Consider the following 25,502-nt stretch of genomic DNA (forward strand, 5'->3'; position numbering starts at 1 on the left):
CACTATATTTTGGAGCTTATACCAACACCATGAAGGATTGGGATAAATGGAACTTGTACTTTTATAAGATGGTAATGTTTAATGTTTAGTGGTACAATATTAACTCTATATAGTATTAAGTTGAAAGTACATATTTAATCTGTAAAGGAACCAGTAAAAGAAAATTCAGAGTTACAGCTAAAAATTCAGTGGGACCACAGTGAGATACCAGTTTACGCCCCACTAGGATGGCCATAATAGAAAAGGTGGGCAGTAACAGGTATTGGTCAGGATGTAGAGAAATAAGAACTGACATACATTGCTGGTGCGAGTCTAAAATGGCATCGCTATTTTGGAAAAAAAATTGGTAGTTCTTTCAACAAGTGTAACATAGAGCTACATATGACCCAGCAGTTCTGCTCTTAAGTACAATATATACCTACAGGAAATGAAAATATACAGCCATACAAAAAGATGCGCACAAGAATGTTTATTACAGCATTATTCATAATATAAAAAACTAGAAACAACTCATGTCCATGGGCTGATTAATGGAAAAATAAGATGTGGTGTATGCATACAGTAGAATATTGTTTAGCAAAAAAGAAAAACAAAGTGCCAACACATGCTACAGGGATAAACCTTGAATTAAAACATTATACCAAGTGAAATAAGCCAGAGAGAAAAGTCCATATATTGTATGAACCCCTTATATGAAGTGTCCAAAATAGGTAAATCTATATAGAGAGGAAGTTGATTATTTGCCTAGGGTTGGGTGGATGAAGGGAACTGGGGAAGGACGCCTAATGGGTATGAGGTTTCTTTTAAAGGGATGAAAAAATTCTCAAGTTAGCTTTTGGTGATGGTTGTGCAACTCTTTGAATATATACATATATTTGAAAAACATTGAATTGTTTTTTCAAATAATTCACTTTGGGTAATTGTATGGTATGTGAATTGTATTTTAGTAAAGCTGTTTGTAAAAAGTCAGTGGGGAAATAAAAATGAAATACTAAAAACTTTTTTTTTTCAGTTTTTAACCCCAAAGGAGGGACAAGGAAACAAACAGATGACACAAATATAAAACAGAAAGCAAAATGGCAAGTCTAAATCCAGGCGAATCTAATGTAAATGTTAGACTAACCACTGCAACTATAAGGCATAAATTGTCAAACAGGATGAAAAGCATGGCCAGATTTTAAGTTGTCTACAGGCATCTACTTTTAAAACAAAGACATGAAGGTTGAAAGTAAAAAAGAATGGAAAATGATGAAAAGATATACCATGTTAGGATTGATATTTTAATAATGAACAAAATATACTTAAAAACAGGGAGTGTTACCAGAAATAAATTGGGACATTTTACAATGATGAAGACTCAATATATGAAAAGACATAATTACAAATGTGTATATGCCTAAAATGCAGCTTCAAAATACTTGACATATAAGACAAAATTCAAGGAAGAAAGGACTCATCCACAATCATAGTTGGAGATTTTCACATCCATTTCAGAGTAATTAACAGAAAAATTAGGTCAGAAATCTACAGATATAGATCTGAACCACCATGACATAATTAATATTTATAGAACCCAACAATTACAGAATATAGAATCTTTTCAGGTGCTCTGGAACTTTTACGAAGATATACAGGGCCATGTAACATATCTGAACAAATTTCAAAAGAGTGAAATCAAATGGAGATGATCTCTGATCACAATTAATTTAAATTAGAATCAGTAACAAAAAGGTATTTGAAAAATTCCCCCAAATTTAGCAATTAAACCATGTATTTCTGAATAATCCATGGATCAAAAGACAATCACAAGGGAAATTAGAAAGTATTTTCAACTGAATGATAATGAAAAATAAACATGTCAGCATTTGTGAGATACAGCAAAAACTTTGCTTAGAGGAAAGTTTGTAGCTTTAATTGTTTATATTAGAAAGGAAGAAGAGTTAAAATTTATTGTGTAAGTTTCCCAAAGCTAGAAAAATATAAGCAAGTCCAAGAAGGAAGAAAGTAGCATACATCAGTTAAATAGAAAATAGCAAAGCCCTGGCTGGTGTAGCTCAGTGGATTGAGCACGGGCCTGCGAACCAGACAATCGCAGTTCGATTCCCAGTCAGGGCACATGCCAGGGTTGCAGGCAGGTTCCCTGCAGGCTAGTTCCCAGCAGGGGACGCACGAAAGGCAACCAGACATTGATGTTTCTCTCCCTCTCTCCTTCCCTTCCCCTCTAAAGATAAATAAATAAAATCTTAAAAAAAAAATCAGTGGACCTCAAAAATTCTGTTTAAAAAAAAGAAAATAGCAGAGACAATTAACAAAGGCAGAATGGGTTGTTTCAGAAGTTCAATAAAATTGTAAAACCCCTAGGAAAACACAAGTTACAAATATTGGAAACAAAAGAGGGAGCATCGTTATAGATCCATAAACTTTTAAAAGACTAAGGGGATTTTAAGAACAACTTACACTAATAAAATTGACAGTGAAGTAGAAAAATCCTTGGAAAAATACAACTTGCCAAAACTCACACAGAATGAAATTAAAAATCTGCATAGTTTTGTGTACATCAAAGAAACTGGATTTATAATTTTAAAAAATTCCCATAAAGAAAACTCAGAGCCAATAGATTATCACTGCTAATTACGAAAGAACTATAACAATTTTATAAATGCTTTCAGAATATAAAGGAAGAAACACTTCCTAACTAATTTTATGAGGCTAGTATAATTCTGATACCAAAACATAGTGAAGACATTACAAAAAATTAAAATTAAAAACATTTATTGTGAACATAGGCATAAAGCTCTTTTTTTTCCTTTTATTGATTCCAGAAAGAAGGGAAGGGAGGGAGAAAAAAGAGGAGAGAAACATCAATGCTAGAGGGAAGCATCAGTCGATTGCCTCTTGCATGCACCCTGACTGGGGACCAAAACCTGCAACCCAGGCATGTGCTCTGACCAGAAATCAAATCCTCAACTTTTTGGTTTGTGAGACAATGCCCAGCCATCTGAGCCATGCTGGCTCCAGCAGGCATAAAGCTCTTTAGAAAAATGTTAGCAAATTGAACCCAGGAATATACTATAAAAGGATTAATATAGCATGATTAAGTGGGTTTTATCCCAGGAATGTAAGATTGGTTTTATATTTGAAAATAAATAAATATAATCTATCATATTAACAGAATATGGAAAATATGAATAAGGAAAATCTATTATCTCAATAGATGCAGAAAAATCATTTGACAAAATTCAGCATCCATAATCGAGGTATGGATCCTGAAATTAGAAAGGTACTTCCTCAATGTAATGAAAGGCATTTACAAAATACCTGTAGCTAACATCATTTTAATAGTAAATCACTTCTCTTAAGACGAGTAACAAGGCAAAGATGCTCAGTCTTACCACTTCCACTCAACATTATCCTGAATGTCCTTGCCAATGTAATAAGGTAAGGAAAAGTCAAAGGAATAAAGATTGTAAAGGAAGAAGTAAAAATTGTTCCTATATGCAGATTATTTGTATAGAAAATTCTAAGGAATCAACAAAAATTTATTATAGTCAGTAAGTGAATTTACTTTAGCAAAGTCTTAAATACAAGACCAATAAAAAATTAATTGCATGTTTACATGAGATTTAAAAACCAATTATATTTCAATAGCATCAACAAAAAAATACCTAAGAATAAATTTACATACACAGACAGCTCTCTGCACTGAAAAGTACAGATTACCACTGAGAAAAATTAGATGTGAATACACGGAGGTATGTAATGTTTATGGATTAGAGCCTTCTATTTTGTTAACACATAACTTCTTCCAGATTAATCTATTGTTGCAACACGGTGCCAATCATAATGCCAGCCAATTGTTTTGCAAAGAAAAACAGATCAGCTCCTTCCTTCCCTGGGAACTAATCATCCTAGCATCAAGCTGCCATATCTTTAAACTGTGTCTGTGAGCATCTGTGCCCTATCTGTTTATTTTGTGCATCTGTTGGCAAGATGTCTCCTAAGGTAATGAATTGCTTCTTTGCTTTATGCCATTTTGTCTTACGAAAGGTTTCATAGGAATGCTCTACTCTTGGATAGCTGGGGAAACCTGTATGGTATGAAAGGCCTGAAAGACTTCCCAAAGGACTACCGTTATTAAGCAGAAGGCCATCACAAGTTTTTAGCAGAATCCTCATTTTAGCAAACCAAACTGATGGGACTGATCAAACTGATGAATCTGCAAGAATGGGAATGTGTTATGTGTGGCATCTGGGGGTTAAATTTAAAAGCAAATAATTTTCTTATGAGGTGTTATATTCCCCTAGGACAAAACTAGGTAATTGGACACAAACAACTCATTTGGAAAATCCTGTTCCTCAGGCACAAGATTTAGAAGTTTAGTTAAATAAGATTACAAGTCAATGTTTTTTTAAAAAGGAAAGAACAACTTCTCAAAAAAAGACTGAAAGGAAATACTAGTTAAATAAATTAAATGTTTTCTATGGGCCTATATGATTTTTTTATCCTCACCTGAAGACATGCTTATTGATTTTAGAGAGAAGGGAAAGGAGAGATAGGAAGAGAAGCATCAATGTGAAAGAAAAATATCACTTGGTTGCCTCTTGTACATGTCTCTATCAGGGAATGAACCCACAACCAAGGCAATGTGCCCTGACCAGGAATCGACCCCATGACCTTTCAGTTTATGGCACAGTGCTCCAACTAACAGCCATACCACCCAGGGCTAGAGTATGATTTTTTAAGTCTTACTTTCTTATGTTCTTCATCTTTTGAACTGAGCATGTATTGTTTTCAAGTAAAAAACTGAAGAAAAAGGGGTGAAAATGCTATTACAACGCAAAAAAGGCATATGAAAGAGTGGAACAAGAGCAAGCCAAAAAAGAGGGTTTCATTAAACAGTGAAATGAGAGAATACAAATATTACTGAAGTATATTATTAGCTGAAACAATGTAAAAGAGAACATTTAAAGCATTCACTTTTAAATTTCAAAATTCTTAAATTTAAAAAGCAGACCATAAGACAAATGTGAGGTCTTAATACCCGTGTGCAGTGTCCTCTGACTAGAGGTAAACAAGATCACATTCTGATGAACTTCAAATGTGATGGATTACCAGGTGATTGGAGAGGTAAGGGGCTGAGGAAAGGAATCCTGGTCTCTTGTCTTGTACCTCCTGTAGATAGATGACTTGCTTGCACTTTTTAGTGACTATCCTGGTTCTATACTTCAAAGTAGAGACTAGATCTAACTTTTAGCCATATCCTCACCTAATGGGCTCCACCGTGATCAATTAGTAGCCCACCTGATCACCCTTCCTCAGATATCTGAAGAGAAAAACCAGAAATCTTCTACCTTCCAGCTCTGGACAGTTCCACATGATTATTCTCTGCCTTCTAGCGCTGGGCAGGGGAACAAAAGGTGATTAAGTTTGAGTGTTTTTGTTGGGAGCCTCCTGTGTATTAACAGCTGGGGACCATTAACAACTCACCTCTTGCTTGAGGATTCCTTGGAGAATTCTCTGTATATGCTGCTGTGAACTCAGGAAATCTTTCCAAACACCTCCCCTGACTGATTCGACCACCAGAATCTTGTCCCTTTACTTGGATCCAGTTCTTAGCTACTGCGTAGCCTTGAGGAATCGATCTTTTCCAGACTGCTTTTACTCCTGAAACATTCTGTCCAAGACTTTGCCCCACAGCCATTCTCTCATTTAAGTCTGGTTCCAGGGTTCCCACTCTCCTGCTTTCCTCGGGGGCACTTAGAATATGGCAAATTGTCTTTTTGTTTCTTTTTAAAATCTCTCCTCTCTAATTATTCAATAATAAGCCTGTATATACCACCTTATTTTACTTGAATTTTTTAATGATTCTGATTACTTTTTATTTTTAATTATGTTATTACAGTTATCTCATTTTCTACCTCTTTATTCCCTTCTGCTGTGCACCCCACTCCCACCCACATTCCCCTCCTCAGTTCATGTCCATGTGTCATACATATAAGTTCTTTGGCTTCTACATTTTTATACTATTATTAAATGCCCATTGTCTATTTTGTACCTACCATTTATGCTTATTCCCTGTACCTTTTCCCCTTTCCACTCTCCCCCTTCCTGCTGATAACCTTCCATGTGATCTCCATTTCTGTGATTCTGTTTCTGTACTATTTGTTTGCTTTGTTTTTGTTTTTTTAGGTTCAGTTGTTGAGAGTTGAGTTTGTTGTCATGTTAGTGTTCATATTATTGATCATCTTTTTCTCAGATAAGTCTCTTTAACATTTCATATAATAAGGGCTTGGTGATGATGAATTCCTTTAACTTGACCTTATCTGGGAAGCACTTTATCTACCCTTCATTCTAAATGATAGCTTTGCTGGATAGAGCAATCTTGGATGTAGGTCTTTGCCTTTCATGACTTGGAATTCTTCTTCCTAGCCCCTTCTTGCTTGCAAGGTTTCTTTCGAGAAATCAGCTGATAGTCTTATGTGAACTGCTTTGTAGGTAACTGTCTCCTTTTCTCTTGCTGCTTTTAAAGTTCTCTCCTTTTCTTTAATCTTAATGAAATTATGATGTGCCTTGGTGTGTGCTTCCTTGGGTCCAACTTCTTTGGGACTCTCTGAGCTTCCTGGATTTCCTGGAAGTCTATTTCCTTTGCCAGATTGGAGAAGTTCTCCATTGTTTTTTCATATAAGTTTTTGATTTCTTACTCTTCCTCTTCTCCTTCTGCACTCCTATGATTCGGTTGTTGAATGTTTAAGGTTGTCTTGGAGGTTCCGAAGCTGCTCCTCTTTTTTTGATTCTTGGTTCTTAATTCTGTTCTGGTTGAATGTTTATTTCTTCCTTCTGCTCCAGATTGTTGATTTGAGTGCCAGTTTCCTTTCCTTTATTGTCGGTTCCCTGTATATTTTCCTTTATTTCACTTTTCATAGCCTTCAATTTTTCCTCTATTTTGCTACTATACTCAACCATTTCTATGAGCATCCTGACTACCAGTGTTTTAAACTGTGCATCTGATAGGTTGGCTATCTCTTCATTGCTTAGTTGCATTTTTTTTGGAACTTTGATCTGTTCTTTCATTTGGGCCATTTCATTTATTTATTTTTTTTGTCGCAGCACTTGTTATATAGTACGGGGCAGAGCCTTAGGTATTCACCAGGGCGGGGCAACCCAGGTCACCGCACTGTGGCGCTGTATGTGGGGGAGGGGTCTGAGAGGGAACAATGTCGCTTGCTTCTCTCTCTGGGTTTTCATTCACTTCCCCCGCTACCCACAAGCAAATTGGGCCCTTTTGGTGCTGACTCCTGGGTGGGTGGGTTTGTGTACATTCTAGGACCCTGTGGGTTTCTCCAGTGAACTCTCCATTGAGGCTGGAAGTTTCTCCCACCACCACAACCCCATAGATTTTTTTCAGTCAGAGGTTTTGAGGCTTTATTCCCCTGCTTTGGAACCCTGGGTTGTGTACTCTGTCTCACTCCCTAGTTGTTCCTCCCAGTTTATCTGCATGCAGATGTGGGACCATCAGCATCACCAGCCACTGCTTTGCTGAGTCTGCCAGCTGCCTCCATCTCGCCTGCCCAGGTCTTCTAGCCTCCACCTTGCTGGGAGTCCTCTCCACCCAGCTGCCTGACTCTGCCCCTCCTGCCAGTCTGGGTGAATATTTCTTCTTTAACTCCTTGGTTGTCAGACTTCATTACAGTTCAATTTTCTGGTTGTTCTGGTTGCTTTTTAAAAAAAATTTATGATGGTCTTTCTTTGGTTGTGTGAGGAGGCCCAGTGTGTCTACCTACACGTCCATCTTGGCTGGAAGTCTGCATTCTACTTTCATTTCTTCATTTTTCTGGGAATCCTTCATAACTTTTTCATCTTGAACCACCATTGCTTTCTGAACACAATTGTAAACTCCTGTGGGCTGGAATAATGTTCTCATACATTTTTAATGCAACATAGGACAAAGCAACCTTGTGTTTTTAAAAAAATAATAAAATATCCATAACAGCAGCAAGTAAGTATTTCTCTGGCTCTGCAGTAGCCCCCCAGTTATGGAAAATCTGGCTTCCTCCAAGTTCTTTCCCAGCTAGTTCAGAGAGTACCAAAGTATATCTCAAATCTGCCCTGGAATACAGTTCTCTGGACTACTTCGTGGGTAGCCATTTCCCCAAACCTGTGTTTTATCAATGTTGTACTCTCTTCCACCACACATTACACCCTTTCTTTATTCTTATTATACTCTGCTACTATGGGTAAAGTCTTCTGCCACTCTCTTGCTCTGATGCTTAATGTCTTCGGAGACCCAATTCTTCTATTTGTTTCTTCATCTTGTCCAGTTCAAGACACAGTATTGCCTGGCTCTCCAACACTGACCCATTGTCTGCACTGTAGCTTAGGTACTAGGATTCACTTTCCTTTAGAAACTTTCCTAAGAGAATATTTGAGCCATAGAGCAAGTAAATCCCTTCGTGGACCAACCAACCAACCAGATTAAGACATGTCTTACATCTAAGATTGAGCCCAGGGACCATCTCCTCCAGGAAGTCTTTTCTAAATTCCCACCCATCACCAGCTAGGTAATATATATCTTTTCTTTGTCCTGTGGTATTCTGAACATGTCCTGGATATAATTTTTATCATGCTGTATGATAATTATCTTTTCCTGAACTGATCCTCCATCAAAACCATGAGTCTTTCCAGGGGGATAATTATGTCTCATCTTTGAATTCTGAGTGTCTAGCTTAGTTCTGGCACTAAGGTCCCAAAGCATCTCCAGCTGCGCCCCTAATATGCTTGTGTGCATCACAATTGATTTGGTTTACATAATACATGGTTTTGATCAATATCTTTCTGAAATAATTCTTGGCATAAAATTCTGAAAGATATTTCAGAATTTTATGCCAAGGTGGTTTACTTCTTTTTCATTTAAGATTTATGTCAAGTCAGTTTATCAAACATTTAATGAACATTGTGTGTCCAAAATCCTTTCCTACCCCCTGGAGCTGTGGTGCTGAATAAGACATGGTTCCTGCACAGAGGAGTCACAGAAACTTTCTTGGGTCTCCCTTTCCTCATTTCTCAATTCTTTGTCATCTGGATAATTTTTACTGAGCCTAGAATTGTTTCTGATGGAATCAAAACATGGAAAGAGTTTAATTACAAATAGTACACTCAGTGCAGCAATAGAACTTTGTTCCAGATACAGAGATAGCACAGAAGAAAGCATCATAGCATTCTTAGGGTGAACATGGGTGATCCCAGAGGAGGTGACTTATGAGTGACATAATGAAGGATGAAAAGATGCTCCCACCAGATGCCCAGGTGGGTGAAAGGTCCTCCCAAGAGAAGAAAAAGCATGTGAATAGGCCTAGAGATGTGAAATAGCACCACATGTGCCAGATACAATAATACTTTGGGATCTGTGTAGCATATAGTTCAGTAGGGTGGGGTAGGAGATGAAACTAGGGTAATAGGCAATATTTTGAGTGCTAAGATGTTTCATCTCCAGACAACTTCTTAATTAAGAGAATGATGGTCTTTAACATGGCTGGTGATGTTAATAATCCAAATATGAAGTCATGCATTTCAGTTTTCCATGCTGTTCCATCATAGAATTAAGGAAGGTTCTGCGATCATCTGGCTCCATTTTAGTGTTCATTGTATGGGTGGATAAGAATGAATGGAGGATGCTCTCTGGGCTTTATGGTTTTATTGAGAATGGGTATATTCACACAAGCAGTTTCTACAGGCTAGAGTGCAAACTAAAACTGAAAAGATAGTGGATAAGTACAATCTTGACATTGGGTTATAAGAATGTTAGAGAAGTGTAGGGTTATAAAGAGACAACCTGATCTTTGGATAAAAAATACAATTTTCATGAGAGCTGAGCTTGGAATATGCAAAATGGAGGAATATACTTGTAAATTAGAAGCTTTTAATGATTTATAGTCAATAGTAAAGAAATGACCTAGCTATACCAAGAAATAATCATCTTTGAGCTTTATAATATAAGCAGGATCAAATTTTATTTTTCCTTTATAATAAATCTGTTTTCTTATACCCTGCTAAGGACATGAACCAGTATCAAAGTATTTAGTTAACACTTACTTTTCACTAATTTTATTTGTTATATACTTTTAGGTATTCAGTTTGTGTTAGTTTGTTCATTGTTTATATAGAATGGGTCCTTGTGTTTCTGCCAAGCCAGTCTCAGTTCAAACTACACTGGGATTATTTTAGCCTCTTCTTTCATCTTTTTACTCTCAAAAATAACCACAGCCTATGCCTTTTTCCTTGCAGAATGTATTAAGCCAACATCTTTTCCTTGTCCCATTAGTCTTCAAACACCACAGCCCTCTACTTGGATATTGTTTCCTCTCACGGAGCTAGGATAGACCTTTGTCACACCATAGGGTTTCTCCGTGTACCCAACTAGAGTCTTTGATCACTAAATCACATTTCACACTTAGGTAAATTCAAATTTAGGAGGTCATGTGGTTTAATCCTCCAAAAGAAGAATGTGATCAACAAAACAAACAAGGGAGCAAAATATAACCAGAGACATTGAAATTAAGAACAAACTGACAGTAACCAGAGGGGAAGGGGGAGAGATATAATGGGGAAAAGAAGGGGCAGGGTATTCAAGGAACATGTATAAAGGATCCATAAACAAAGCCAAAGGCAGGTAGGATTGAGGGTGGGAGGTGGGGGGAAAGTGGTGGTGGGAAAATGGAGAAAACTGTATTCCAACATTAATTTCAAAATGATTAAAAATAATAAAAGCTAATCATGCAAAAAAAGAATGTGGGAATCTTTGACTTTCTATTTGTATAATTCATAAATATTTAAATTTGACAGTGGGTACTTGCTATTTTCATAATTAAAAAGTAAAAATGGTTTAATTTTGAAAATCAAATTAAATAATAGAGTCTTCAGTACCATTTCCGGTGTGTTAAGTTAAACTATCTACCTCTATACACACCCACACACCCCGCAGTGCAAAATTGTGTTGAAAATCTCATACTAGTTAGAAAGCAAGAGCCATAAAAATGTTACACTGTATGAATGACCCAGAAACTACACTTCTGAAAAACAACCTAAAGAAGTAATTCAAAACAAGGAAAAGACAAGAATCTATATGCAGCTTGTCTACACAAAGAGACATTGGGGAAAGAGGAGTTTTTATGGGAAAAGTTAGGAAAATAATAATTCATCAGCTGGATAGAATATTACTGAAACACTGAAAATGACTAATAAAAACTATGTTGACAACATAGTATGTTTACACTATAATAAGAAAAATAATACAAAATTATATGTACACTGATTACGGCTGTGTATAACATGAATTACATGTGGACAACTAGAAGGAAAAATGGATAATAAAAATAGCTGTTGTCCTGGTATAATGAAATTATCAGTGAATTTTTATTGAGTTTCTTTTTAGTAAATAAAATTGGAAAAATTTAAAAAGTTTCAGATTATTGTTGTTCTGGGACTCCTGCAGGAAAAAAAAAAAAAGGAAGGACTTTGGGATCTGAAGCCTGTTCCTTTTCTTTCATTGATCAGAAGAATTACTTCCCTGGAAAGAAGGAAACCTATACTTTTTATTTAAAAAAATGTTTAAATTGTTGTTCAATTACAGTTGTCCCCATTTTTCCCCCATTACTCTCTGCTGCTCATGCCCCTCCCACATTCAGTCCTCTCTCCCCCACTCCCACTGCCCTGCCCACCATTGTCCTTGACCATGGATCCTTTATACCTTTTCCTTGACTTGACTCTTCCCCTTCTTTCTCCCGTTATCCCCCTTCCCCCTCCTTTCTGGTCACTGTCAGTTTGTTCTTTATTTCCATGTTTCTGGCTTTATTTTGCTCACTTGTTTGTTTTGTTGATTAGGTTCCACTTATAGGGAAGATCATACAATATTTGTCTTTCACTGCCTGGATTATTTCACTTAGCATAATACTTTCTAGTTCTATTCACTGTGGTGAAGGGTAGGAGTTCCTTCTTTCTTTCTACTGGGTAGTATTCCATTGTGTGACTGTATCACAATTTTTTTATCCACTCATATACCAGTGGGCGCTTAGGCTGTTTTCAGCACTTGGCTATTGTAAATAATGTACCTATGAACATTGGGGTGCATAGGGAAACCTGTACTTTCTTAGAAAGTTATAAAAAGGAACATTCTCAGGGCATGTGATATTAGAATGGCTTCCAGGGGGGAGATTATAGACTTTGTTCTGAAAAGTCTTTAAGCAAAATTAGAAAGTGGTTGTAGTTGATTTATTTATTCATATTACTAAAGATGGATCAAGTCTGATAACTTTTTAATAACCACTTTATTGAGATAAAATTCACATACTATAAAACTCACCCTTATAAGCACATGATCAGTAGTTTTTAATATATTTAAAACTAATATATGGTGATAGATTTGTATCACCATAACTATTATCTCTTTTTAGAACATTAAAAAAAGTGCCCATTAGCAGCCACTCCCCACTCCTCCCAGCCGTTAGCAACCACTAATCTACTTTCTATCTCTATGGATCTACCTATCCTAGACGTTTCATATGTATAAAATCACACATGGAATGTATAATATGTGAACACTGGTGTTTGTCTGCTTTCATTTAGCATAATGATTTTGAGATAAATCCATGTTCTAGCATGTATCAGTACTTCATTTCTTTGTATGGTTGAATAATATTCCATTGTATAGTATGCCACTCTTTACTTATCCATTCATTATTTGATGGAGTTTTGGGTTGTCCCCCCCCCAATTTTGGGGCTATTTTAAGTAACACTGCTATATAAACATGTGTAAACAGTTTATAGGTGGACATATGTTTTCAGGTTTTGGGGGGCTGTATATTAAGAGTGGAATTTCTGGGTTATATGATAAGTCTATGGTTAACATTTTGAGGATCCACCAAACTGTTTCTAAAGTTTCTGTACCATTTTACTCTCCTACCAGCAATGTGTGAGAGTTCCTTGATGATCTTTTGACATCCCTTCCAGTTCTTAATACAGTGCCTGGCACCTAGTAAACATTGAATAGATGCCATTATTATTACTCATATCATCCTCACATTTATTGGAAAAAACTGGAAATTGCCCTGGGATACATTGTATGTAAAATGAAGTTATTGTTATGTTTCTTTTACTAGGCCATAGTTTAACTTTTTTTTTTCGAATTTTTATAAGAGTTTATTTGAGCCCAATGAGGACGTTTATATAACTATATATTATATTTTTCTTAATTATGTTTTAGAGAGATCATAAATGTGTATGTGTGAATTTCTTCCTTTCATTAAATTACTTTGACATGGTTCTGAAGTCTGTAACTATTAAGTGAACACATGTACTCATATATTCAGGGCATACCATTTCATCCTCCTGGGTCCCCTAACCTGCTGCCTTGAATAGAGGTGGTAGAGTTAGATGCAGCAGTGCCTGTTATGTCACAGCAGGCTTTCAGAGCAAAGGAGCATGAGAAAGAAAAATAGAGACCTGGGTCTTGTACACCAGGATCACCAAGGTTTGAAGTGCAGTGGGGTGTGTGCTCACATTCTTAATGTGTGATCTTCATTTTGCGTCCTCAACTTCTTTGCCCTATTCCTCTTCCCTCACTCCCTTACTGCCTCCCTCACATTTCCAATTCCTGTTTTAAGGGAAAGTTAATATAAAAGAGCTTCATATATGATTAATAATTAAGCTCATAGACACAGACAACACTATAGTGGCTATCACAGAGTAGGGAGGTGGGAGTAGTAAAGGGTAAAAGGGATCAAATATATGGTGATGGAAGAAGATTTGACTTTAGCTGGTGGGCACACAATGCAATATACAGATGATGTATCATAGAATTGTACACTTGAAACCTATATCATTTTATTAACCAGTGTCACCTTAATACATTTAATTTTTAAAAATGTTGACCATACAAAGACCTAGTTCTAGTCATTGTCCAACACTTTTCATAGTTTTTCTCTTATTGTCACATTTCAAAAATATTTTCTTGCTCTGGCTCATTTGGTTGGAGCGTCATCCTGTGCACTGAAGGGTTACAGGTTTGATTCTGGTCAGGGCACATACCGGGGTTGTGGGTTTGATTCCCAGTCAGCACATGTTCTGGGGGTTGCAGGGCAAACAACTGATATTTCTCTCACACATTGATGTTTGTCTCTCTGTCTCTCTCTTACCCCCTTCCTCTCTCTCTCTAAGGCATATCCTTGGGTGAGGATTAAAGAAATATATTTTTTCTCTTTATGCCAATTCATCCAGTTATTTGACAGATATTTACTGATCACATAGTATATACCAGCCCCTATTTTAGGTACCAGCTTCTATTCTTCTCCATTGCTTTTTATTTTTCACTTTTTATTTTATTCTTTTATTCTCAGATTGGAAGTTAGAGAGAGACAAATAAGAAGAAGAAATTGTAGGATGGAGTATTTATGTATATTGTAGTCTCTTCATATTCTAATAATCATTTCACTGATTTTCTTTGATTTCAAAAATCATGTTTTGCTTGAATGCCTCAGTTTTATATAACGAGACATTCCATTTGTGTATACATTGGAATAAAAAACTACTAATTATCTTCTTTTTTCCAAGAATTGCAATATTGATTTATGTTCTAAGTCTGGCAAAATGGGAAGGAGGTCCTGGTAGGAGGAGAAAGATAGTTGTATACCAGAGGAGATTGCCAGAGTGGGGCAAAATGAAAGACAGAGTGGGAGCTATGAGTCAGAGATGTGGCTGAGGATTTTGGTCATATCATAGTAGATATACAGTATTGTTACATTATGTTGCTCTTATGCGTCAGCTCAGTAAAGTAGTTGCATTTTGGCTCAGGGAACCAGAAGAAATTTTAGAGATTATTTAATTCACTTACAAAATGCGTATCATGAGAATTCTAGTCAATATGATGGCATAGACAGGCACAGCTTGCCTCCTCATACAACCACATCAAAATTACAACTAAACTATAGAACAACCATCTGCAGAACTCTCAGAAATCGAGTTGAATGGAAATCTGACAACTCCAGAATTAAAGAAGCAACATTTATCCAGACTGGTAGGACGGGTGGAGACATGGAATGGAATGGTCCTATATTCACACGAGATGGATAAAAATTTGGGAGAGATATCTCAGGAACAGGGAATCCCAGCCCCCCACCAGGCCCTCAGCCTAGGGTTCCAATGCCAGGAAGATAAGTCCCCATAACTTCCAGCTGCTAAAATCAGGAGGGATTGAGTCAGTGGAAGAAATTTCTGGAGTCCCAGTTAGTTCCTTTTAAAGAACCCACACATGGAATTGCTCAGATTCACTGGCCTGGGTAAATCCTACCCATTAACCTGCCAACAGCAGTCAAGGTTCAACTACAAGAGGAGTGTATACTCAGCCCACACGAAGGGCACACCTTGAGTATACAGCTTGGGTGATAGGCAGGCTGTGACACTGAACCCTATAGGACACCTACTACTTTAGGCCACATTACTGAGATAGGGAGTCATAGCAGCAGCTCTACCTAACATGTAGAAATAAACACTGGGAGGCTACCCAAGTGAGCAAAGAGAGGCCCAAATGAAAGAACAGGTCAAAACTCCAGAAAAAGAACTAAACAAAATAGAAATAAGCAATCTTTCAGGTGCAGAGTTCAAAACACTTGTTATAAGGATGCTCAAGGAACTTCGTGAGGACCTCAACAGCATAAAAAAGATTCAGTCAGAAACAAGGGATTCCCTAATTGAAATAAAGAACAATTTATAGGGAAACAACAATAGAGTGGATGAAGCTGAGAATCAAATCAATGATTTGGGACAGAAGGAAGTAAAAAAACAACCAATCAGAACAATAAGAAGAAAAAAAGAATGCAAAAAAATGACATTGTAAGCAGCCTCTGAGACAACTTTAAACATTCCAACATTTGCATCATAGGGGTGCCAGAAGAAGAGGAAGAACAAGAAGGTGGAAATCTATTTGGAAAAAATAATGAAAGAAAACTTCCCTAATTTGGTGAAGGAAATAGACATACAAGAACAGGAAGCACAGAGAGTCCCAAACAAGAAGGATGCAAAGAGGCTCACTCCAAGATACATCATAATTAAAATGCCAAAGATCAAAGATAAAGAGAGAATCTTAAAAACAGTAAGAGAAAAAGGGAGTTCCCATAAGACTGTCAGCTGAATTCTCAAAAGAAACTTTGCAGGCTTGAGGGGATTGGCAAGAAATATTCAGAGTTGTAAAAAGCAGGGACCTACAGCCAAGATTGCTTTACCCAGAAAAGATATCATTTAGAATGGAAGGGCAGATAAAGTACTTCCCTGACAAGAAAAAACTAAAGGACTTCATCATCCTAAACCATTATTATATGAAATGTTAAAGGGACTTATTTAAGAAAAAGACCAAATTATGAAGAATAAAATGGCAATAAATACATATTTATCAACAAATGAATGTAAAAAGCTAAACAAACAAGAACAGACACAATTATGGATACAGATAGGGTTTTGGTGGTTGTCAGGTGGGAGGGCAATGTAGGCAAATGAGTGAAGAGGTAAAGGGATTAAGAAATACAAACAGGTAGTTACACAATAGCTATGGGGCTATAAAGTACAGTATAGGAAATGGAGCAGCAAAAGAATTTATACACATGACTCAAGGACATGAACAATGGTGTAGGGATTGCCTGAGGGAGTGGGGGTGCTGGGTGGAGGGCAGCAAAGGTGGAGAAATTGGGGCAACTGTAATAGCATTATTAATGCAATTTAAAATTTTTTTAAATTGTGGGGGGGGGCTTGGATGGGAGAAATAGACAAAAAACTGTACTTAAAAAATAACTAAATAAAAAAAATGAGGAAAAAATTTTAAATTGCATTTCTCTGAAAAAAAAAATCATGGAACATGCAAAGTACCCTGTTTTCAACCTAACTGATATAAAGAGACTGATAATAGGGAGAATAAATTGGATATTTTTTTTACTTATTAACTTAGAGCCATCTTATAGTAATATCAAAGCAGAAATGTTTTCCAACTAAAGAAACAAATTAATAGACCCATATCCCCATGCCCTAACCCCCCACACACTTTTTTGTTCTACATCATGGTATAAAAGAACAACAATTTGTAAAGCATTGGGGCAGACAGGGCTGCTATCAACTGGAGGTGAGTGACCTGAGGTTGAGGTGATCAATATCCCCATCCACCTGTAACCCTGTTTCACATACAAATTGAGTAGCTCTGTAATAAGTTGTATAAACCACAGTATTATATTGAGTCAGTGCTGAATTTTACTCTGTACTAAAAAAAAGTCAAAATTAAAAGACTAAGGCTGTTTTGTCTGCATAGAAAACCTGTCATTTCGTGTAGCCACCTTCATTAGTTAGCTAGATCTTCAGGATAACTTGCTACAGCTTCTACATCACCACCTGCTGCTTTACCTTGGACTTTGGTGTTTGGAGATGACTTCTTTCCTTAAACCTCACAAACCAACCTGTGCTTGCTTCAGACATTTCTTCTGCAACTTCCATGCCTCTTTCAGCCTTCGTAGAATTTAAGAGAGTTAGAGCCTTGCTCTGGATTAGGATTTGGCTTAAAAGAATGTGTGGCTGGTTTGATCTTTTATCCAGACTACTAATTCTTGCTCCATATTAGTAATAAGGCTGTTTTGCTTTCTTATCATTTGTATGGTCACTGGAGTAGCACTTTTTATTTCTTTCAACAACTTTTCCTTTGCATTCATAACTTTGCTAATTGTTTGGCACAGGAATCCTAGCTTTTGGCCTATGTTGGCTTTCAACATGTCTTCTTCACTAAGTTTAATCATTTCTAGCTTTGACTTAAAGTGAAAGCTATGCAACTTCTTCTCATTGAACACTTAGAGGCCATTTTAGGGTTATTAATTGGCCTAATTTCAATTTGCTGTGTTTCAGGGAATAAGGAAGCCCAAGGTTAGGGGGTGTAGCTGGTGGAGCAAGCAGAATACATGCAACATTTACTGATTAAGTTTAGTTCTTATATGGGCATGGTTCACAGCACCCTAAAATGATTATAGTAGTAAATATAATAAAATGATAAAATTCGAATTATTACAAGAATTACCAAAATGTGATACTGAGACATAAAGTAAGCAAATGCTGTTGGAAAAATGGTGCCAATAATCTTCTCCATTGCAAGGTAGCCACAAAACTTCAATTTGAAAAAAAAATAAAATATCTGCAAAGTACAATAAAATGAGGTTTGGAGAATTCTGGTCAAGATGGAGGTGTGGGTAGATACACATTGCCTCCTTATGCAACTACAGAGAGAATAACAACTGCATCTCAAAACAAGTAACAACCAGAATTTTCAGAAAATCAGGCTGTATGGAAGTCTGACAACCAAGGATTTAAAGAAGCCACATTTATCCAGACGGTTAGGAGGGGTGTAGTGGCAGAGGTAGGTGGAGAGGTGCAGAGATGTGGTTGCAGTGCAGCAGTGGAATGTGTGTTCCCACACTCAAGTTTGGTGGATAAAATTGTGGAGGGATACCTTGCGAATGAGCTGTCTTAGCTCCAGGCCAGATCACCCAGCCCAGGGTTCCAGCTCTGGTAAGATAACTCCTTATAGCTTCTGTCTATAAAATCCAGTGGGGGTTGGGCCAGCAGAAGAAACTTCCAGATTTTCCAGAGAGTCTGTTTAAAGATCCCTCACAAACTCAGAACATACGCCAACCCACTCTGAGATTCAGCACCAGGGCAAAAGCTGAAAGGGCACTAGTCACGTATGGAAAGTGGGTGAAGTGAGTGAAAACCGGGTGAGTGCTGGGCAAACTTCTAGAAGCCAGGCAGGGGCATAGTGCCATCTCTGACACCTTCCCCCACACATAGCCACAAAGATGTGGTGGGTTGCTTCACCCTAGTGATTACCTAAGGCTCTGTGCCACACAATATATAGGTGCCATTTCTAAGACAGGGAATCAAAGCAGCCGTAACTAATATGCAGAAAAACAACACAGGAAGGCTGCCAAATTGTGGAGACAAAGAAATATGGCCCAAATAAAAGGGCAGAACAAAACCCCAGAAAAAGAAGTAAATGGTGATAAGCAACCTATCAGATGCAGGATTTAAAACACTGGTGATCAGGATGTTCAAAGAACTCTTTGAGTATGGCAAAAATATAGGGGAAGAAATGAAGGTTACACTATGAGAAATAAAGAGAAATCTACAGGGAGCCTACAGTGGAGAGGATGAAGTTGATAATCAAGTCAACTATTTGGTGCACAGGGAAGGCCAAAGCATTCAATCAGAATAGCAGGAAGAAAAAATAATTAAAAAATGATATTGGCATAGGAAACTCTGGGACAACTTTAAATGTACCAACATCAAAGTCATAGGAGTACCAGAAAGAGAAGAGGAAGAGCAAGAAGTCGAAAACTTACTTGAAAAAATAATGAAAGAAAATGTCTCTAAGAACAGAGAGTCTCAAACAAGTTGGACCCAAAGAGGATCACACCAAGATACATTATAATTAAAATGCCAAAGGTTAAAGGTAAAGAGAAAATCTTAAAAGCAGCAAGAAAAAAGCAGAGTTACTTACAAAGGTTCGTATAAGACTGTCAGCAGATTTCTCAAAAGAAACTTTTCAGGCTAGCAGGGACTGGGAAGAGGTATTCAAAGTGATGAAAGCAAGGACCTACAACCAAGATTACTTTATCCAGCAAAGCTATGACTTAGAATGGAAGGGGAAGTAAAGTACTTTCCAGACAAGGTTAAGCTAAAGGAGTTCATCATTATCACCAAGCCCTTATTATATGAAATGCTAAAGGGAATTATATAGGTAAAAATATATTAAAATGATGAACATTAAAGTGGCAATAAATTCACAACTATCAATAATTGAATCTAAATAACAAACTAAGTAAACAACCAGAACAGGAACAGAATCATAGCTATGGAGATGATTTGGAGGCTTTTCAGTTGGGAGGGGAAAGGGGGAGAATAAGGGAAAAGTTTCAGTGATTAAGAAGCTCAAACAGGTAGATAATAAACATCCAGGGGGATATTAAGAACAGGGGGATATATAGAAAATGGAGAAGCCAAAGAACTTATGTGCATGACCCATGGACATGAACTGAGGTAGTGGATTGCTAGAGGGGATAGGGATACCAGTGGGGGGAGGCCAGGAGGCAAAAATTGTGATAACTGTAATAGCATAACCAATACAATATGTTAAAAAACTAAATTATTGGTTAATATTTTAAAGAGTATAGCATATTTCTTTTGTTAATAATAATTTTTGTTATCTATTTTTAAATTTATCCATTGATTTGAGAGAGAGAAAGAAACATCAATTTGTTGTCCCACTTATTTATACATCCATTGGCTGAATCTTGTATATGCCCTGACTGGGGATCAAACTTGCAACCTTGGTATATGGGGATGATGCTCTAATCAATTGCACTATCTGGCCAGGGCAGTTTTTGTTATTTATTAATAAATTATTTATTGTTTAATGAACTAATAGAATAGTAGGTACCTTAAATGATGTATTCCAGTCCTGGTCCTATTGAGAGGAATTAGTTGTTCAAAATAATCTTATTTTATATAACTAGACAGTGTTTTCATGAAAGGTTATTATTTATAGATAGCCCTTTTTTCTTCAGTGTAACGTGAATAATGTGGGAGACTTCAAAATTGCATATTCCCAGGCTTCATCACCTAACAATTCTGATTCAGTAGGTCTGGAGGTAGGTCCAGGGAACCTGCTGTTAAAAAATTATATCCGCTGATTCTAACTCAAAAGATCAATGGATTTGTACTTTAAGAAATATTAAATTATAATTTTTATGGTAAATAATTAAGAGCCCTTTAAATTCCTTTGTGGCACACAGGATTTGTGGTTAGGTGAGAATTTTAAGAGCAAAGTACTGATAAAATTTTTCAAACACCCACATGTTGAATAAAGAATGTTTGACCAAACCAAGTATGTACTTGCTCCGAATGAACAAGAACTTTGAACAAAAAGGAGCTTGCCTTTGGCTCTTATTCAGGTTGAAGGAGTCCTGCCCCATTTCTTAACTATTTGACCTGCCTGACCACTCATGATTTGTTTGGTACAAAGAACACAAAGATTTCTATTTCAGTTATATAGACTGTGTAAAGGGAATGCTTTGCTAGGATGAGACTGAAGTGCTTTATAAGCTCTGATCTAATGTACTCATTCATTACTTATTTTTTGTAAATGAGGTTTCAACTAAAGCATGACCCAGTCATATTTTTTCTTCTAATTTTAGAAGTCAAGTCAGCTAAAATGATTGTTGTTATTGAAAAAAATATGCAAAGAAATTATCCAACTTCCAGTCAAGATGGAGGTGTAGGTAGATACACTTTGTCTCCTGACACAACAAAAAGGACAACAACAAATTTTAAAACAAAAAATAACCAAAAGTGCCAGAAAATCAAACTGTATGGAAGTCCAACAACCAAAGAGTTAAAGAAGAAACATTAATTCAGACCAGTAGGAGGGGTGAGACGGGCAGCCAGGGAGGAGAGGACAGTTCCACATTTGCATGGGGATGAACTGGGAGAACAACTGGGGAGTGAAACAGACTGCGAAACACAGGGTTGCAGCCCAGGGAAATAAAGGCTCTAAACCTCTGGCGGTAAAAACCGGTGGGGGCTGTGTTGACAGGCAAAAAATCCAAGCTCACAGGAGAGTTTGGTGGAGAGACCCACAGGGTCCTAGAATATACACAAACCCACCCACCCAGGAATCAGCACCAAAAGGGCCCAATTTGCTTGGGCCCTGAGGTAGCAGGGGAAGTGAATGAAAGCCAGCTGAGAAACCAGCAGATGGCATTGTTCCCTCTTAGACCCCCTCCCCCAAATACAGCACCACAATGCAGTGACCTGGGTGGCCCTGCCCTGAGAATACCTAAGGCTCTGTCCTTTAAAACATAACAGTTGTGCTCACACACACACACACACACACACACACATGTGTGCACACACACACACACACACACACACACACACACACACAAATATGGCCCTAATGAAAGGACAGGTCAAAGCTCCAAAACAGAACTAAATGATGAAGAGATAGGTTGGCACCTATCAGATGCAGAGTTCAAAACACTGGTGATCAAGGTGCTCATAGAAATGGTTGAGTGTGACTGCAAAATGGAGGAAAAAGTGAAGGCTATGCAAAGGAAATGAAGAGAAATGTACAGGGAACCAACAGTGAAGGGAAGGAAACTGGGACTCAAATCAACAACTTGGAGCAGAAGGAAGAAATAAACATTCAACCAGAACAGAATTAAGAAACAAGAATTCAAATAAAAGGAGGAGAGCCTTAGGAACCTCTGGGACAACTTTGAACATTCCAACACCCATGATTCATGGGGGTGCCATAAGGAGAAAAACAGCAAGAAATCGAAAACTTGAAACAGTAATGAAGAACTCCAATCTGGCCAAGGAAATAGACTTCTAGGAAATACAGGAAGCTCAGAGTCCCAAACAAGGTGGACCCAAGGAAGCACACACCAAGGCACATCATGATTACATTACCCAAGATTAAAGAAAAGGAGAGAATCTTAAAAGCAGCAAGAGGAAAGGAGACAGGTACCTACAAAGCAGTTTCCATAAGACTGTCAGCTGATTTCTCAAAAGAAACCTTGCAGGCAAGAAGGGGCTGGAAGGAAGTATTCCAAGTCATGAAAGGCAAGGACCTACATCCAAGACTACTCTATCCAGCAAAGCTTTCACTTAGACTAGAAGGGCAGATAAAGTGCTTCTGAGATCAGGTCAAGTTAAAGGAGTTCATTATCACCAAGCCTTTATAGTATGAAATGTTAAAGGGACTTACCTAAGAAGAAGATCAAAACTATGGACAGTAAAATCACAACAAACTTACAGCTATCAACAACTGAACCTTAAAAAACAAAAGCAAAGTAAGCAAATAACTAGAACAGAATCCTAGAAAGGAAGGTCACATGGAGGGTTATCAGCGGGGAGGTGGAGAGAGGAAGGGGGGAGAATGGGAGTAAAGGCACAGGGAATAAGAAGTATAAATGGCTGGTACAAAATAGACAGGGGAGGTTAAGAATAGTATGGGAAGTGGAAAAGCCAAAGAACTTACATAGTTCAACGTGAACTAAGGGTGGGGAGGAATGCTGTTGGGAGGCAGGGTTAGGGCAGGTGGGAATAAAGGGAAGAAAAAAATGGGATAACTGTAATAGTATAATCAATAAAGTATATATAAAGAAAGAAGAAATTATCCTATTGTACTTTTTTTTTCCTTTTTTGATTTTTTTAATGACAGAAACAAAAAAGATTTAAAACTGCAGCTTCTGGAAGAACCATTTGTTCTTGCTGGTCTTGTACCTCTCTTTGAACTTGACCTTGGCCTCCTGTTGGGCCTTGCATTTCAGAGCAGGGTCTCTGATGATGTCCTTGTTGATGACAGTTTTGTCCAAGGGGATATCCACAGAGTATCTTGTGGGCATGAGGTGATTGTAGTTATAAACTTTCACAAAAGACTTGATCTTAGACATCTTGGCGATTTTCTTCTTGCCCATGGCTGCTGTCAATTTGCGGGGATAGCGGTCAATTCCAGCCACCAGAGCATGGCTGTAGGGGTGGTCTGACGTGCCATTGTCAATGGTCTTCACGATGACCACTTTGCGTCCAGAGTAGCATCCAGCCAGGACCAGCACCACCTTCCTGGGTTTCATAAACTCGCCCATTTCGACAGCAGCCACTACGGCCTAGAGCCTATTGTACTTTCTGAGGGTGCTTAGTTTGCAGCTTGTTGAAATCTGAGTTACCTATATTCTGCCACCTACAGCAAATAATTAGCATATTTTCATTTGGGGCTTCTTCTCTTCCCAAACTCCTGGATGTATATATATGCTTTGAGCTAGCCAGTTGTTCTGCAAAGGCCCACTCTCTCTAGGCTCGAGGCAAGGAGGAATCAATCCTACCCCTTCCTTTCAAGAGAATTCGTAGCAGAACAACACATCTTACCAATGGAACGTCTGCAAATCTGAGCTTGTTCTTTACCCCGATCAAACTGCGAGTGCAGTCAGAGAACCACCAGTGCTTAGTTCTGTTTGCTTTTAGTGTGTGTGCTTTCTTGGGCAGCTCACATTGGTATGCGGCTTTTATTTTATCATTGTGACTCAGTATAAAGCACATAGCACCATGTACGAGGGGGGAACCCAAAAAATCCCCAGAATGATCTTCTGGAGGTCAGGTCCTTTGTAGTGCAGTCTTCCCCACTAGGTGAGTGTTCTGGGAACTCACCTGTATCAGTGTATCAGCTGGTGGTGTTGTGAGAGGTTGTGTTTGGCTTCAGTGAATTTTTTTTTTAACTCTTTCAACATGTTTGCCCATTTCATGATGGGTGATTTACAAGCATACCTGCCCACAACATGCTGAGTGTTCAGCAATTTTTGACCAAAAATGGCATGACCCTAATGCCCCACTCTCCCTGTTCACCTAATCTAAACCCAAGCAAGTTTTTTTGTTGTTGTTTCCCTGGATGAAAAACGTCCTCCAACAGAAACATTTTGCTGATGTGGAAGAGGTGAAGCAACAAATGGCAGAAGCACAAAAAGGCATCAAAATTGATGAGTTCAAAAACTGTTTTGAGCAGGGGGGAAGTGTCTGTATACGTGTATTGTATCAAATAGGGGGTACTTTAAAGATGACTAAAGTTTAAACATGTCAGAATAAATGCACAATTTTTAAAAATAAATTCCATTTTGGGGAAACCCCTTTGTACTATACATAACTTGGTACTTATGTAATAAAAATACAGAAATATACAAGGGAATGATAGAAACAGATTTGTATATGATGATTTCCTGAGAGGATGAAGGGGATGATGAAGAATATAAGGGGAGAGGGTTTAAGTCTGTTTGCAACATTTTATTTCATCTTAAAAAAGTTTTAAATTGATACAGCAAACTGTTGGTAACTGAGTACATTTAGTGGTGGATACAGAGCTACCTTTTAATATTATCTCTATACAGATATTTTTCTTTGTATTTGAAATGTTTTATCATTTAAAATTAACTGGAAAAAATGAATTTAGGTTACAGTGATTTTCTGCAGGTTTCTCTCTCCCTTTACTCTCAAAGACAGAGAAAATAGAAGTCATCTGATAGAATGACCCCGACTCCCCACCCTCAGATACACACATGTGCATCCATCCTTTCTTTTTTTCCTCTAGGTACAGCAGAGTCACTGTCTCTTCATCTCTACTCTGGACCCCCTTCCCTCTAACCTTCTCAGGAACCTTGTGCTGTTAATCTGTCAATACCATACTTTCTTCAGTCTACCTCTACAGATTTCCTGTCCACACTGGAATATGTGCTAGTTTCTTAGTTAGAAAACAAACAAACAAACCCAAACCCTCTGTCTCAAGCCCAGCTAATGCCCCATGTCTTTCTTCCCCTTCATAGTCAGATTTATCTTGAGATGTTTACTTGGTTGTCTTTATTTGCACACCTCCTACACTTCAACCT

General features: G+C 37.6%; 2 protein-coding genes across 2 annotated transcripts in view; one reads left to right on the plus strand and one right to left on the minus strand.

Moving 5' to 3' along the window:
* DIPK1A (divergent protein kinase domain 1A) overlaps nucleotides 1–25,502 on the plus strand; it is a 120,524-nt gene that overhangs the window by 45,731 nt on the left and 49,291 nt on the right. The gene's annotated exons all lie outside the window — the stretch shown is intronic.
* On the minus strand, nucleotides 23,267–23,717 carry LOC119061472 (60S ribosomal protein L27-like). Its single transcript, XM_037162030.2, has one exon. It carries the CDS (start codon nucleotides 23,715–23,717, stop codon nucleotides 23,307–23,309), a length of 411 nt encoding a protein of 136 aa, XP_037017925.2. The 3' UTR covers nucleotides 23,267–23,306.

The sequence above is a fragment of the Artibeus jamaicensis genome, unplaced genomic scaffold, assembly GCF_021234435.1.
Source record: "Artibeus jamaicensis isolate MK-2021 breed Jamaican fruit bat unplaced genomic scaffold, CSHL_Jam_final contig_482, whole genome shotgun sequence".
In the NCBI taxonomy this organism is placed as follows: Eukaryota; Metazoa; Chordata; class Mammalia; order Chiroptera; family Phyllostomidae; genus Artibeus; species Artibeus jamaicensis.